The 17,173-nt window shown below is 46.6% G+C and overlaps 3 protein-coding genes across 3 annotated transcripts; 1 reads left to right on the top strand and 2 right to left on the bottom strand.

Annotated features, from left to right (window-relative positions):
- Positions 1–2,603: 2,603 nt before the first annotated feature.
- On the top strand, positions 2,604–4,103 carry NCS57_01188000 (uncharacterized protein; the record flags this gene model as incomplete). Its single annotated transcript, XM_053061576.1, has 1 exon — positions 2,604–4,103. Exon 1 carries the CDS (start codon positions 2,667–2,669, stop codon positions 4,101–4,103), a length of 1,437 nt encoding a protein of 478 aa, XP_052909962.1. The 5' UTR covers positions 2,604–2,666.
- Positions 4,104–8,455: 4,352 nt separating this feature from the next.
- NCS57_01187900 (HET domain-containing protein) lies at positions 8,456–10,452 on the bottom strand (the record flags this gene model as incomplete). Its single annotated transcript, XM_053061575.1, has 2 exons — positions 8,456–9,821; positions 10,328–10,452. The coding sequence occupies 2 exons, from the start codon at positions 10,450–10,452 to the stop codon at positions 8,456–8,458; spliced, it is 1,491 nt and encodes a 496-aa protein (XP_052909961.1).
- Positions 10,453–12,865: 2,413 nt separating this feature from the next.
- On the bottom strand, positions 12,866–14,680 carry NCS57_01187800 (HET domain-containing protein; the record flags this gene model as incomplete). Its single annotated transcript, XM_053061574.1, has 1 exon — positions 12,866–14,680. One exon carries the CDS (start codon positions 14,678–14,680, stop codon positions 12,866–12,868), a length of 1,815 nt encoding a protein of 604 aa, XP_052909960.1.
- Positions 14,681–17,173: the final 2,493 nt, after the last annotated feature.

Below are 17,173 nucleotides of genomic sequence, written 5' to 3'. Positions count from 1 at the left end.
CGCGAAGAACATATACGCCTGGCTCCTTTCTTTTGATCCTTCTTCATTTGATGAATGGCTTGCTGGTAGTATCAAGTGTGCATTACTCCCTTGCCTTCAACGAAATCAATTTGGTACGAACAGCGGGTTATCTACCGAAGATTCGGAGCAACAGGATGAACTAGTCCAGGATATACATGACAAGGTTCAGCAGCTAGCTCGAGACCCCTGGTGTACATCACTGTGGACATTGCAAGAGGCCTTCCTGCGCCCAGACGCTTTCATTATCGTCAGGCACCCATGGCCTTCTGACAGACGGCCACCAGACACCGAGCATGCATTCAACTGGATGAGTCTCATCATGGCCGACGGTCAACAGTCAGGACTAGCCAAACATGAAAAGCTACAAGGCATTCAACAGGCGATACACAGGCTGGGCATCATAGCAGCCTGCCATATTGGTCGCCATGGAGAGGCTGTCTTAGACAGGCCAGATAATCGAGCTCCAACGGAGAATCCTTTCAACATTCTCGCGAGCTCTGCATCACGTCAAACATCACACCAAGAAGACCGCGTGTACGCAATTATGCAAGTCTTTGACCTTCAGCTTGGGAAGTCTGCACCAGGTGCCACGCGTACCTTGTTTACTTCAGAGGAGCTTAAGCAACAGCTGGAAGATGCTCTACTATTGAAATATCCAATAGCAAGTCAACTGGTCATTCAACCATCAGACTGTCTATTAGGTAAAGCTTGGATGATACAGCCGGGAGGAATTGTGTCAACTACGGGGGAAAGCTTTTGGAACCATTTCCAGGCCGGTGGGTCCGTGGGCGTTTGGACAAAGCTAAGCACCCAGGTACATATGAGCGAGCGTTGGGGCTTCTTTCAAGGGCCAACCGTGTCTTTCACTGCCTTGAGGGATTGCTTCAATATCGGAGTGACCCTGGATCTACGTTGGCGCGAAGACATGTCACGATCGGATGACTCGAATGCTCTTCAGCAGAGAGTGGATGAGCAGGTTCAGGCGATCCTAAACACCTCAGGCATGCGTTGCTCAGAAACAATTCTGAGGCGGAGCCTGGAAGCTATCGGTCGGCAGAATTTTGTGACAAGCTGGGTCAAACAACAGTTCCCGCAACTCCAAGTCGTTTTATTGGGCACCAGCGTATTAAAAACAAGCCAAACTGAGTGTTCGTCAACAACATATGGAGTCTGTTTGAATCGCATCGACGGAACCTCCCCCGCATGCTTTCGGCGTATTGGTACTCTGGCTTGGAGTTATGATACACGTGCCGACGCTGAGAAACAGATATTTGGCTTGACAGTAGCCAGTAGCGGTCTTTTTGGGTGAAAGTTGCCTATCAACGGCCCGATGTGATGATGTGGGGTTGAGACATAATTGCGCTGATTGAATTTCGGGATGGTAGATGGTTGTCAAGATGGAAGAAGGACAGGTTATAGTTTGCTAAATTCCAAAGGTGTCCAAAGGGGTTTTTTATTCAACAGGGTGAAGATATACAGAGGCGAGGTATCGCACTGAGCGTGCTAAAAGGATCAAGGGTCAGGTAAACGATAATGAGCAGCAGCAGTGTGTTTGATTGATTGTTGTCTGAGGTTATCTCTGGTGCGGGGTACTCCATCCCGCAGAGCTACTTATAGCATACGGCTAGATTACTAACGCAGTTGTTTCATGAGGCCATGAAGATCATGCCTACCCTGCGACACGAGGATATATCATGTCTCACAAGAGGCGATAAGCATTTAGTAATTTGACATTTGCATGGTACCGTCGGCGGGCGTGCTTACGGCCTACGCATCCATGTAATAGTGCGGGCTTCGACTACGTATACGGTAGGCAAGGCATTCTGGCTTCACGCTAGCTTATTCGTGTGTCATTTGATCGAACGCTTGGGGGAGGGAGTCTCGTTGGTCAGCAGATAAGCCCCAAGTCCTCGCTTATTACTGCGGTCCAGGTGGGGCTACTGGCCAACTAAGATGATCAATGGACGTTGATACAATCCTGTAGTCCCTGGTTAGGCTGCAATGCCCTCGAGAGTGTGAGGCGAAGTGAAGATGGTGGATCGATAAAGGCGGCTGGTGGCGTGCCTTTTGTATAGGTACCTAGGTACCTAGGTAAGTACGTGTGCCTTACTACGTGCGGGGTAGTGTGTAGTTGCTGTACCTAGACATAACCTACTACTCCGTCTCTCAATGCCCGAGAGCCTGCACCCCGTACCTCGCCCTATACAAAGCTTCATATAACATAGATACAAGAAGGCTACAGAATAGTTTAGTAGCAGTATTGCGAGGTCTTGATTGATAATGACTGATAACTCTTAGTGCTTTTATTCTTAGGAGAAATAGGTGAGAGCTAAAATATACCTTTTATTTAGCGCGTTTTAATTAGGCTGGTACCTACCTAGGTACCTAGTTGCAGGTTCTTGGGCATTAAAGAGATAAGTACTGAGTTAACTTAACCAGCGAGTGCAGGTCATCACACCCCAGTGGCGCGTTGCATCAGCATCTTTTCTCACCATACCATTTAAATTCCCCCAGCCTTAAAAGCTACATCAGGTCTTGCTGCAGGCAAACTGGTTCGCACACCTCTCTCTCCAACCATCTCCATTGTCGCACTCGTCCGCTCTACAGTCAGGTCACCGATTCGGCTGCGCATTCTCGTCTCTCAAATGACCATGTGGCCGCCCTACTTACACTTCCCCTTCCCCTCGTTATCCAATCCTCAACCTCAACATTTTCCATCCCCAGTTAGAGACAGAATGTCGGAAAGCAGTCTCTTTGCCGCGTTCGGTGCCGTCCTCGGTTACATCGGCGCCGAGGCCGCGACGATGCTATCTATTGAGCGCCAGCTATGGCCGCAGCGATTCTACTCCAACTTCACCCTCTCGTCGCTCCCGATCCTCGCCTTGTTCATGCCCATGGGTGGCCCGTTGCACAAGGCTGCCCTCAAGGCCCTCGACACAATCTTCTTGCACGGATTGTTCAACGGGCCCAATCAGGGCCACATGCTAGGAACAGCCTTCTTCCGGCAGCGGAACTGGACCTACACAATGCACAGAGATGGCGAGGAGCACCCGTCTCATACAGACGTGGTGCGCAATTGTCTGTGGACACGCACGCTGAGCTACATCCCAATCCCCGAACTCGATCAGAAATCCTGTTCCGACGCGGCTTATGGCGATGGCGCTGAGAAGGGCATCTCTTCGACTGCCCGGCGGGCACCACCACTTCGGGCTCGAACCGTTGTCAGCCATCTCACCTTGTCGCGGCCGACGACCAAAGATATCACGTCTCAAGAACTGCCGTTTATCGGCGAGGGCCATGGTGTCCCAAGCCTCGGGGTTTTTCTCGCCATCTGCGCCAGCGAGACCTCGGCTATCATCACTGCCTTGGCCGTTTTCGTCGTCTTCCGCTCGGCTTGGCTTATTCTGTGGCTTCTGCCTCTAGTACTGCGACTTCTGAGCACCTTCTTTGCATTGCATCGCGAGCCTCTCGTTTCGACCTCTTCGTCTGCTGTCGACGATCCTCCCCGCGACTTTGAATTTCATTGCCCCCAGTCCGAGGGCAGTTTCATGGTCGTGACAGGACCGCCTACCCTTGTGCTACAGTTTGTCCGCCACTACGGTCACCCCGTCCGCGACCGATTCCGAGAAGTCTTTCAATTGATAGTCATCATGGCCCTCGCTTCACATTTCCCCCTGGGCCTTTTCTGTTCCTTCGTGTGGATGGATGAGAAGCTGCAGTACGTCTGGCTATGCTACCAGCTCTATTTGGTCCTCGCCATGCACATTGTCCGGTACTCCACCCTGGGACGTTCCACCACCACCGAGGCCAAGCTCGCCCAATGCTTGAGCCGTCCAAGACAGTCAAAGGCGATTGATGGCGATTCTACTCACGCTGATAATGAGTCGGCCGTCCTTTTTGGACACAAGAGAGACGGTGAGGGAACTGTCAAGGCCAGGGTTGCCATCACATACCATAACAGATATGCAGAGGGCAAGATGGCGGTCGAGCAACTTCTTCATCGCCGCAACGGGTGGCAGGAGGATAATATCAGTCAGGCCGATGTGTTGAGAGGTGTTTCCAAGACTCAAACCTCTCTATAAGTTTGCGCTTTCGACAGCACCCGCATCTGTCGGTTATAACGTGGCAATGACCAAATGTGAAGGGAAAACATTCTCTGCAATGGAGTCGTGAATAAGTGACGAGCAATGTAAGTAAGGGTTGGCAGAATGCTTTGCATTGTATTTAGTTAGGTGCAAGTGCCATACTAACCACATGGGACTTGACAAGAGAAGAAGAAAATCGAGGGCAAGGGGGGTTAAAAGTATAAGATGAATCCTTATCATGTATTGATTTACGGAAGCTGAATATAGTTCTGGATTGTAACCCACTGTTCGCAACATGTTCACACAATTTCCAATCGCTTAGCAAATATCACGATCCTGAAGTGCCATCATCCCTTGCGGTCCAGAGTGGCGGGAAGTAAGTATCCTCTAGAAAGTTGACGAGGTGATTGATTTCGCGGTTCAAATACCCAAGTAGATGTATGGTAGAACCGTATAAGGACGTGCTTGGCTCTTTCGACTTATTGGCCTTATCGGGGCTTGTGGAGGTTTGATTGACACATGCCAGATCCCGCGATAGGAACTGGTCATTACCCGCTACCTTTTTCTGAACTTTCGCAAACTCGTCAGCTCTAAAGGCGTTGTTTCTGATCCGTCGTTGGAATTTTTTATGCAAATTATTGCCTTCGGGTTCTTGAACCTTGGTGCTTTCTCTTTCAATCTCGTTTACTTACCGACGCCCTGTATGTAACAAAATGTTTTACTCCCAGGTCCGCCATATACAGTATTTTCGATTTCGGATCTCGAGATTGACTCCATATCCCCAACGTGAAGGAGACTCGATGAGCAGTTATTCTCAATGCCCGGGTTGTGGATTTATATTATATACTTGAGATGGACTCTTAATATCTATTGGATAGCTCGCATGACCGCTTGATGACCCAGAACATGTGTGTATTCTGTATCTGTTAACGGTCGCTTCCCTCCTCTGAGGCCAGGGAGATTCAGGTTTTCCTTGCTTCCTAACACGAGATAGCTAGCTGAGGGCTCAGTGAGTCCCCTCTTTCTCACATGACTTCGCCTCAAATAAGACTGCTTTCTAACATCCCGTCAGCAGGTGAAAAAAAAGGGGGGGTGGGTTGAAGAAAGTGGATTGGAAGGCAGAGGAGGGAGTGTCTCACGCATGATGCGAGGTAAGCAGTAACAGAAGTGGAGGAGATGGGCAGGCGGATAAGGCGACTTATCAGACAATGGATGGGTTGAAAGGTTCGCAAACGTAGTTTCAATTGCAAGATGGCTGTTACAGTTGTAGCTCAAGTATGTGAGTTGCAAGGCTTGGAGGCTGTTCCTGCAGGCAGTTCATATAGTATGGGATGATGACCCAATGATGGGGTGAATAGATTTGCCACGTCGTTGCGAGGTTGTAAGGCTAGAGCTGTACAGCCACTTTTGGCGAGCGGGGACGGTGGCACAGTTATGGATGCCATGACTCACTGACAAGGGGAGTCCCTGATGAGTAGAGCCGGGTCAGAAAAATGGCCAACGGCAGGAAGTTGGCCTCCCAGCTGGTGGTCAGTGAGAGGGTCTTGCTTGAGCACTTCCAACGTGACCCCATATTGGAAAAGGAGGCGTGTTTTAGGCAGACTTAGGCTCCAAGTTGAATTATTACATGGATGGTATTAAATGGATCCTTTCACTTCAAATTCTTACACGCATCTCTAAAGTGGGGTTTGCTTCGAAGCTGACCTAATAACCCCTCACGCAATAGCAGGGGCCTGGGGGAAGCAAGGAACACGCTAGGTATTTAAGTATTCCCTCACGTCAGCTCGCCTGCCACCTTTTCTGTCTACTAAAGCGCCATCTTCACAGCTTTCAATCATCAGAGTCCCGACCGCTCAAAGAGCCAACCTTACTATTCACATCTGCACACCACCAATCTAACAGAGCGTCCATGTCAGTTGTTACCTCGGCCCTAGGGTCGGTCCTGGGATATCTCGGTGCAGAAGTAGCTGGGGAGGTCCTATTCCAGCGCCTGCTATGGCCCCAAAGATTCTACAATAATCTACAGCCTACAGACTTCCTCAAACTTGCTCTTCTCTTCCCCACTTGTGGTCCATTGCACCGTGCTGCTCTGAATGTACTGGATAAGTTCCGCGACAACGGCTTATACAAAGGCAAGCAGAGAGGCGACATGCTCGATACGGCCTTTTTCAGTAGCATTAGTGAGGCAAGGTACTTCCATCGTACTGCGCCAACTGCAGACGGGCGACAGCGCGAGCATAAGGTGCGGAACGGCCTTTGGGTGGAATCCATCCGGCATATCGAGCAGGCAATTGCGTTTCGACAGCCATGCGGAGGCTCTGAAGCAGTCAGCGGGGATGTCGAAAATGGACACCAACGAAAGGCACGGGCTCTACAATCCATATATCGCCTTCACCTACAGTTCAAATCGCCGGAGCAGCTCGAGCAAGAAGACGCAATAATCGTCCGGGAGGATAAAGCGACATTCTGGACGGTGGCTGGTATCTTCTCCACCGAAATTTCTTCTGTACTGATTGCAGTTGCTGGTGTGCTCCTATACCATTTTACTAACGGTGACGTTCCGGCATCCGACTTATGGATTATTGGGTTCTTCTGTATCCCTCTACTCCTTAAATTGGCCGCCCTTGCATTTTCCGTAAGGCGGGAGGAGTTGAAACTGGAATTGCCTGGCCGGGATTCCGCCGAAGCAAACGCTACACGACTAGTCCCTCATTCGGGCACTCGGCTCGAGAAGCGGACGGGAAGTGTGACAACGGAAGAATCGACAAAAAGAATCAGAGACAAGCCGAGAGATGATGGAGAAATCCTTGAGATTGTTTGTCCATCCGCTGGGTTCATCTTGATCAGCATGGATTCCCCAATCACAGAGCCATCGTTGCAATTTTTTAAGCACTACGGCCATCCAATCCGGTCATCTCACTACGACAGGGTTAGAGAGCTTGCAGGAATTGGTTTGGCATATTGCTTTGTTCTATACTTCCCTATCGGCTTGCTCTTGCTCTCCTGGATGAGTGAGCCGATACAATACCTTTGGTTGGGTCAACAAATTTATTGTGTCTTGGCGATGCACATTATACGGCTCCTCGGTTGGGAAGGGTGTGGAAGGACTCAGGAAGCCATTGCGAAAGTGCTCAGTCAAAAAGGAGCAGTGTGCCTCCAAGGCCAGCATGGATACGTCAAGGCAACTCTAGAAGTGGAAGAGGCTAAATCTGTAGGCCTAGCGAAGGAGAGGGTGAAGGACATAATACTTGGGAATTCAAATTTCAGGGCTAGCTATATCCAGCCATAGCTTACACACGGTGGTTCGCTCTATCAAAGACGAGTTACTGCCGGCACAGAGTCGAAAGATACAGTTGTCCAGATACGCCGACGAGGTTCTTGCGATCAAAGTCATATTAGTGCGTATGAGAGATTATAAGGGAGGAAAGGAGTGAGGGACTAGCTTAGAGTAACTAACAGCCTTTTTATCTTAGTTAAGGCTTGAGGTTTCTAGCCTAGAGTTAGAGAGGGTTAATCTTAGTCATAGCATTAAGTCTTGGAATGCTGAAATTATATTTAAAAAGTATATTATTTTAATATCGCTAATACATAACTTATAGAGCTATATAGAAAGCACTACGTCTAGGAATAGCGGTGTTCTATATACTAATCATAGAAAGCTACCGTATAGGTAAGTAATAAACTAGAGGTAATACATTATAATAAATATTAGAAAAAACTTGCCATACAGTAGATAGAGAGCATAATACATCTACAAGTAGTACAACCAAATTCTAACAAATATGTGTTCCTGTTTTCTGAACCACCTCAATCGATGGAGTTCGAATGTATTTAATACACTTCCCAACTGATAACCTTATGTACAGTCTCGGGAGCACGAAAGTTAAAGTTCGCGGCCCAGTTTCCAATCTTGATCAATGATCCTGGGGAGTGCTTAAACTCTTTCAGAAGTATGCCCCGTTTCATCCGAAAAGGAGGAGAGAAGAGAGAGAAGAGCTCAACGGCATAGTTGGGGCCGTCCTCGACAAGATGTGATGCCAACCATTCGCGAAGTTCCACGGTGTGGGTTCTCATGTTTTTGGGCGGCAGAAATCTGGTGTCCGGCTTGGGCTTGAAATTATACCGGAGCCACATCACGCATATAATACCCTCGCTTTCTCCCGCCAGATGGTCCAGCGATGACGCTATGAGGCCAATACTAGGCATGTGGACGGATCCGTCTTGTCGGATGGTCCAGCCAGCTACGGATGGATGCTGCGCTTCGTCGACCCATCCCCCAATTACCTGACGCATTGTAACACCAACTGAGGAGTTTGAACCCAACAGGTTAGCTTTAGGAGCAAACGGCATTAAAGATTCCCGTTGCGCTGATGTTGGACAATCGTGCAAGATGACGTCGGTGCAACGTAAAGTATCGTAAAGGCCGCACCCAATGATGTGGCTACCTCCTGAATGAATTCAATGGGGTACTGGCCAAGTACGAGGTTGCCTTCCGCAGGTTCCGGGGCGTTCTTAAGTGCTTGGTACCAATTCTTGATTCCAAGCACTGACATGATAGCCTCGGCTCGCCGAGACTTGCAAAATCGCCAGGAGTCGAGATCCAAGATGTTTTTTGGTTGTATGAACCACAACTGCTCAAGCCCGGATCGTTCAAAAAGTTCAAATAGTTCCAGGAAACCTGGGTGGAAAACCCCATAGCTGAGAAGGCCGCCGAACATGCCGTCAGCCGGTGTCTCGTTGGTCGTGGGGTCGAAGGAAGGTTTGAAGGAATGGCCTGGGAAGTCGTCAATCTTAAACGTGGCCATATGACGGTGGTGATATTGTGCGCATTCATTTGTTAGGGCGATGAGGGCGTTGATGGCCACAGGCACGCGCTGAACTCCGACGGTCAACAGCTCCCAATCCTGGTTGCAGAGCCACATGTCCGGCCGCAGACAGACATCTTGCAGAGTCCAGAGCGAGTCAAACCATTCACATACAGTCATCTCGTGCCGCCGAATGCAAGGGCTAAAGTCGTAGGGCTCGAACAGCCCAGTACAGCTTCTTCGCACGGATGGGCCGCAAGCGTATTCACGGGCCTCACACCGTGGATCTGGGTGGACGTTTAAAAACACCAGAGCCATCCAGGCTACTGCTGAGCGTACCCCCTCCCATGACCAAAGCTTGCTGAGCCAAATAATCGAATGCGCTGCGTTTCTGAAGATCTCGGCCTGACGCGCGATTTCGTCCTGGGCTCGGGGCGAGCGACCCTGGGGAATGCATACGAGGTCAAACCAGATAAATCGGGTAGAGGTGGGAACCTTAGCGAGCAAGGCAGGAAGTGATCTGACATCGAAGATGGTATTCTCGGGCACTTCCCATCCATCGACACCAGGGACCGCCGTCTTCCTTCTTTGCCCCGCCTCCACCTTCTCCCAGCGTCCCCAGGTGTGACTGATGGCGGTATAAGCAGGCCGTGGTGGGAGAGATGGGACTTCGACGGTGCGTTGAGTATGCCTATCCCACAGAAAGAATGGAAGCCCTTGCTCCTTTGGTAGCCAAGTGCAGGGGTTCGCATCAACCCCCAAAGGGCATTTAGGATTAGATCCGGACAATTCGGCCTCGCCCAGTATCCTCGGCCCCGAATGGCTGACGTGTGGAGGTGGAACGGCTGGCATGCCGGGTGGTAGCGATCCCAGCCCTGTGAATGCGCCAGAGTCCAGAGTTTCAAAGTAGCTGGGAAGGGCTGTGACGGTACAAGAGCACGAACGAGGTCGAGTGCGACTTGCGTAAAATGATTGTTTACGAGGAGAGAAAGAGATTCCTAAGGAAAACTCTGACTGAAGCTATTTACACAAATGTTCATAAGTTAAATGAGACTATTCATAAAGTATGAAAGTCACGTGATCGTTCCCTCATAAGGGCAAGCTCATGGCAGGCTCTGGCAATCGCCGCCTGTTGGCGTGGCTGCGCCATATATCCGGGTCGCGATGTATGGCCGTGACCTAGCAGCTCGCACTTCATGAGTTGTCTGACCAGGAAGGAAGGTGGGTATATGGTGTCCAGAACGTGGCGAGCGCCGTTGACGAGCTCGACGGGACCCTCGCCCGGCCTATCACGGAAGAAGGAGCCATTTTCAGCCCACCAATGCCAAAATAATCCAAAATGACTTTTCTTGCACGGGATGAAGTGTTTTCATCGGGAGCGTGGTGGCGACCCGAGCTGCGAATGCTTCGTCGTACGCTCCAATGGCGGAGGCGATGAGATACAGCCTGCCAAACATGGGAGTGAATTCCGGCTCGGTACCTGTGACATCAAAGTGCTGGTCCACGACCTTCCAAAGCGGGTGTGGGTCGGAGTTGCTCATTCTTAGCGGCTTTGGACTTCGTGCCGGGGCCCAAGGGACGACGATGATGAGGCTGGGCCTTTGCCGGGCCCGTCAAAATGAGTCAGCGATGCGCGTCTTTGAATTCTAAGATGAGTGGTGTTTCAGGTGCGCTGGGCAGAGACTTGGTCACGTACATGTACCCATGGGCGGTCGACAGGGCTTCTATTTTTGCCATTTTCAACATCCTGTGTTCTGCAGGCCACCCAGAAAGCGTCAATAGCCGCTGTGGCTGCGTTAGACGTTGCCCAATGAATCCAGCCTTTGAATTAGGCACCGGCAGGCTATATACCCATCGCAATTGCGTGTACGAGCACTGTTTATTACGCGCACGCAAATTCTTTGCATCGTTGACAGTTGAACCGCCAAACATTTTAAACTCGACGATTCATCAGGGGCAAAAAGGTGGCCCTGCCATCTCAGCATCACACTTCCTTCACCATGGCCGACATCGACCAAGACCACCCCGACTTCGACAATGAGGGACCGTGGCCGCGGCTCCTGCTACATGTCGAAACAATGACACCCCACAGATGGGAACCAGGGAATATCTATGGCTCCACTCGGAACCCAGCTTACAATGCGCTTTCGTATACCTGGGGGCGGTTTCAAATTAAAGACGACGCGGATTCCCCCAATGTGAAGGCTGTTGCTATCCAAAATACGCCATGGGCTATTCCCCGAATCCGTCCAGAGCATTTCGAAGCTAAAGAGTTCCAAGACGCCATCAAGCGGGCCGTCACTTCCGAATCCAAGGACACAGAAGGGCCTATCGAATTCCTCTGGCTTGATGTTGCTTGCATCGATCAACGGGAGAAGCCCAGAAAGTATTTCGAGGTGGGCCGGCAGGCGCGGATTTTTCGAAATGCTCAGAATGTGTACGTCTGGCTTAGTCACCTCGATGAGAAATTCCTCGTTGGGATTCATCATGACTTGCTGAAAACGACTGCTTCGGAAGAAGCCGGAGGCTCTGATTGCTATTCGAACCACATCATCACTAACAGCGACTGGCCGGCGAAAACAGCCAGAGCGCTCAAACACCTTATCAAGGATCCTTGGTTCTCCTCGCTCTGGACTTTGCAGGAGGCTTTTATCGGTAGCCGTGCAATGATTCTTTCGAAAAACGCAATGACTATCAACACAAACCCTCCTCGGCAGAGTCCACTGCGGCTTAATTACCTCTTCCACGACTGCGATACACTGCTGTCATCCGCCCTCAGCCGTCGTGCTTCCTCGGGAAATCGGGACGAGAAATATCTCAGCGAGATCATTCAGCATTTGACCGAGTCCGGCTTAGCCGCTCTTGCGGCGGATAACCCAATGGCAATCTTAGCAGTGGCTCAGTTCAGAAAAACCACTGTGGATGTCGACCGTGTATATGCCATCATGCAAATATTCGGCGATGTCTTTCGGGTTGGAAAGGCTAAGGCCAATGGTCATCCACAGAAAGACTATAATCAGCAGGAACTCCAGGACGAGCTCGGAGCGCTCTTGCTGCAAATGACCCCTACCCTAAGTCAGTTGCACATCTACGACACGAAACCTCCGGTTGGTAAAGGTTGGCGATTATCATCCTACTCTCGCGTCCCAATCTCCCTTAAGTCGCTGAGAGTGAACGCTTTCAAGGCAAACGATAACCTCCAGCTCGGACTCAGAGATATACGCCCCGCAGGTACCAAAGATCCCGAGAGAGGGGAGAGAATGACCATGTGTAGGCTTGCCAATCGAGTGCATGATACGACATTGTTTGGCTACATTGAAGGACGTGCATGCCCTTACGACCTTCTCCTTGCAGCATGGCGGCGTCAAATTGAGAATCATTCGAGGCTCATTAGAGACCTGGAAATTGATCTGGACTATGATCCTGTATTAACCAGCTTCCGGCATGATGATACATGGTATCTGGGTCCTGGAGGTGTAACTGATGACATTCTATCTGAGATCAATGCATCTATGCTCCAGACCGCAGAGAGCCTGGCACGGTTGGGCTCTAATGGTAGCCAGTTCCAGGTCTTTCTACTAGGCCAGAGAAGGTGGGGTGGTTTTAGGCTCCCAGGCGAAGGCAGTATCCGCCCTGACAAGTTTTGGGCCATGATATTGCAGCCGAATTCTCTGGGACATAGTCAGTACTGGAGACGTCTCGGCATTTGTTGCTGGTCCGTTCATCCGCCCGAGGATCAGGAAGGAGGTAGTTTCGATTTGGATGATATTCTTCTGGCCAAAGGCAAGCACTGGAGCAAGGTTGAAGGCCTTTTTGGGTAGATGTATCGGTTGGAAATATAATCAAGGTTTAGAATGCTAAAATTGTTGTATGACACGCGTTATTTTGATATCGTAAAACCGTACCTGGATGGAGCCAGACGCCAACAAAATACAATCCAAGCCCTCCAGAACATCATCCAAAATAGCCACTCAGGGGGGTCCAGCCTGTACCCTCGCCAACTATATACTTGGCAGCATCTGCCACTTCATCAGTTGACTGAACTCTCCTGTCCTGTCCTGCTCCACGAATAGCCTCAAGGTCCCAGGTAACCACCCCAATCTTCTCAAAAACATCTCTCCGACCAGCTTCTTGACAGAGGACCAAACCAATGCACCAGCTGCACCAGACATTGTCAAGTCTGGGCGCGTTGGGCGGAGGCCCGACTCGTGCGAGGAACAGAGTGCCCATATTGCGACCTTGTGACTGGCCAGCTAGCCATGCGAATTCCTGGGAACGCGACACAATCGTCCCTGGAAAGACCTCTTGTATCGCGTCTTTATATTTATGTTCCAACTCGAGCTCCATAGTATCAAATCCAATGCACTTCTCCATAACTTGAACGAATGTGCTCATCTTGGAGAAGTTACCACGAAAACGAGCCATAAGCACACCTTCGAACGTTGCGGAATCGAGTGTTGCGCCCTTTGATCTCGTCACAATCTTCCGTTCCGAGGCTGAGGATCCGTCGAGTGTTGTCATTTGACGCCACAAGAGTTCAGAAAAGCGCATCATGGTCATATTCGCGTTGATTCGCCACGCTCTCCGAGGTGGACAGGCTCGATCCTGGATGAATAGCTGACTAGAAATTGGATACATTCGGAGTAATTCGGAAGCGAGTTGATCCTCAAGCTCAGACAGACTATAAGTCTTTCCGGGGATATGATTAGGTGACGATTCACCCAAACGCAACTGAAAAACTTGCATAATGCCTCTGACACGGTCAGTCTTCTCGTAACAGGTTCGCCGATGCGAAGCCTGTAGTAGCATTAATGGATTACCCATCCATGGCGACTCGGCGCTAAAGCCCAGCTCGAGCATTCTAAGCAGATTCGTTCCCTGGTTAAACCCCTCGAGGAATCCGAATGTTTCGATCTCGGCCTTGACAGCGTCAAGCATGGCTTGGCTGAATGTAGCCTTCCGGGACACCGATCTTTGTAGTTGGTTGAGGAAGTTGTACATACCCTGGCAGAGAGTAATCAGGTGAGATAAATACCCCCCCGAGGGAATATCATTGACGCAGTTGAAGAAAGATTGACTATCACTGAGGAGAATGATGGCCATGGGACAGAGGAATGCCTCCTGAAGTGTCCACAATGAAGTGAACCATGGGTCGCTTCTCAGCTGCTGAAATTCCACGAGGACTTGGCTCAACCACCCATCGACATCATAGTTTTCCCAACCGCCAACAAGGACTTCTTTGACTGGAGCCTTGATACTGCTCATTTTTGTCCACCACTGTGTCATTTGCTTGCTGTCGGTTTTCGTGAGCCACACGACCACATCAGTCGCGCCGCGAAAGATCTTGGATTGCCTGCCGACCTCGCTGTAGTACTCTGGCGTATGAGGCTCCGTCTGATCAATGCAGGCAACGTCTAGCCATACAAAATCAACCGGGATTCCTTGACCCTCTGGACAGGTAGCAGTCTTGAGAAGCTTGTGTAATTGTTCCACGGTGAAGTGAGACGGGTACACTCGTGGCAGGGGCCAAGTCACGCCCTTGACGCCGAGAGGACGTGTCTTGGCATATTCCGGCTCGTTGCTCCTGTATCGAAAACGGCCCCAAGTATAGGACACAGCATTATATCTTGGCTCCTTGTGAGGTCCGTACTTGTTTCCTGGGCTCCATGTATACGATATCATGGAAGCCACATGAAGCAATCGGCGGGGCCAAGGACAGTCGTCGCTCCACTTGCTCTGCATTCTGCTTTTGTTCTTTGCGGAGTTCATGGTGAGAGTTGGAAGAGTGCACCTTATACACGAGCAAGTTGTCTAGTACAGGCGGGAGCCGTGGCAATATGATAACGAGAAGATAAGAGACAGCAAGAAGCCAGGAACAAGATGGTTTTTTTTTTTTTTTTGGAATCTCAGGGTGTTGGGAGCTCCTAGGCACGGACAAAACGGGGCTCCGGAAACGACCCGGCCCCAAACACCGATACCCTGACGCCTTGTCTGTTTCCTTGTCAACCCGGAACGGAATACCATATCACACGCAATCTGTGCTTCAGTTGAGGCTGGGGCAGTGCATAGAGTAAATCCAATCAGTAATCGATACGTGTACATTCCAGTAAGCAAGTGCGGCCAACCGGGGCGGAACTGGAGGCAGGCTGTGACGCCACGCTGCGGTTGCCTTGCCCCAACGGCTGACACGTTGCTCTCACTACGTCTATTGTCTAGCCACTATTGCGGGCGACTTTTTCGGTAAAAAAGCTACCCCCCTGCAGGTCGGGGGAAGTACCCCGCATAGCGAAAATAGCAGGGGAGGATACTTAGGGTTAGGCCTTGGCATAGTAGAGAACTTTTTCTATGAAAAAGCTAGCCTTTTGACTAATAGGAGTATTATATTTTAGGAAGTTAGGGTTAATAGAGAGAAGATAAATTTAATAAATAAGAGAGAGAGAGAGAAAAAGAGAGAAAAAAATAAAAAAATAAAAAGTAAAATAAGATTAATAAAAGTAATTTTAAGGGTAATTATTATAATAATAATAAGGTAAGCTAATTAAAATAATTAAATAAAATAATACTAAGAGAAAGAAATAAAATAAGAGGTATATTTTAATAAAAAAGGTTTTCCTTAGTAATATATGTATAATAATAATAAGGAAATATATAAAAAAAAAAATAATTAAAAAAAAATAATAATAAAAAAAATAAGCTAATATAAAATTTAAATAATAAGCTAATATTTTTTTTATTTTTTTATTTTTTATTTCTTTTTTAATTTATTCCCTTATATTAGATTTATAATTTATTAAAGTATTATTTAATTAGTTTTTTATTTTATTTTTATTTTTATTATTACCTAAGAACTTTAATTAAGTAAAGTAACCTTAAATATATAATAAATAAAAATAAAAATTATATATTATTTTACTATAATATATTATATATTATAATTAAGGATTAGCTAACCTAAGGTTTATTTATATAAGAATTTAATATAGCGCTAATAGCTTACTTATAAAGCCTAGATTTAATATCTTATTAACCCTGGAATTCTTAAAAAATTAAATTCTTATTATTATAAGAGTTTAAAAATTAATAAAAAAAATAAAAGAGTATTTAATTAAATTATTTTAATTAATATAATACTTAGAATATATTTTATTCTTAAGATATTAACTTAACCCTTAGATTTAGGATTATTTTAAAGTAATTTATTTTTATTTAAGCTATACCCTTTATATCTTAGCCTTCTAAGATTAATTATTAATTATATTTTACTTAAAATAAAAGTTATAGACTTAAGGTTAGAATTTATAAGGTTTTTTAAAATTATTATTAGTTAATATATAATTTTATAACATATATGTATAGCGAGTGCAACAGTCATGCGAGTGCAATAGTTTTATTTTACTTTTTAAAATAAGGTTTTTTTAAAAAATCCTAAGAAATCTAGATTTGGCTTAAAATAGCTATAATTTAGGAGCTAGCTTAATTATATAATGTATAACTTATTCTAATTTTTATAGATTATTAAAAAAATTCCTTATAAGGTAGTTTAGAAAAAAGTATATTCGCACTATATAAATAGCTATTTCTCTATAAAGGCATTTTTTTAAAAATTAATAAAAATTATATATAATTTATTTATAAGTTAGATAGCTAGATATAATTTTTTTAAGTTTCTACCTATTTTATTTAAGTTTTTATTAAAGTTTAAAAATCCTAGTTTTAGTACATAGTCTAGCTATTATACTTGCCTGACTGTTGCACTTGCTTATCATATATGTTAATTATAAAGACTTTTATTTATTTACTTAAAATAAAATATTTTATTTATATCTTATTTTTTTTTTATTTATAAAACCTATAAGGTTATTATTCTTAGTAATTATATTTAATAATACCTAAAGTAATTTCTTTATAATCTTATATTAATAAAGATTTAATTAACTATTTATTAAATATAATTATTTAATTATATTAAAAATATTAAGGGCCTTAATTAATTATTTTATTTTATTTTACTTAGGCCTTTAATTTTTAAGCTTAAAGAAATAAAAAAAAATAGCTTTAAGTATATATTTAGCTCTAGCTATTCCTAAGTTTATTTTAGCCTTATAAAACTCTATTAGTATTTATAATTAAAGTATTAATAATTTAATTAAAAGGGCTAAGCTAAAAAATTACTTAAGGCTATAGTCTAAATATAAAACTTATATATATTCCTAATATTAAATACTTAGTTATATTAACCTCTCTTAATTATTATTTCTTAAT

The sequence above is a fragment of the Fusarium keratoplasticum genome, chromosome 9, assembly GCF_025433545.1.
Source record: "Fusarium keratoplasticum isolate Fu6.1 chromosome 9, whole genome shotgun sequence".
Lineage (NCBI taxonomy): Eukaryota > Fungi > Ascomycota > Sordariomycetes > Hypocreales > Nectriaceae > Fusarium > Fusarium keratoplasticum.
The sequence above is the reverse complement of the archived record's forward strand: the minus strand, read 5'-3'. Positions and strand labels throughout refer to the sequence as shown.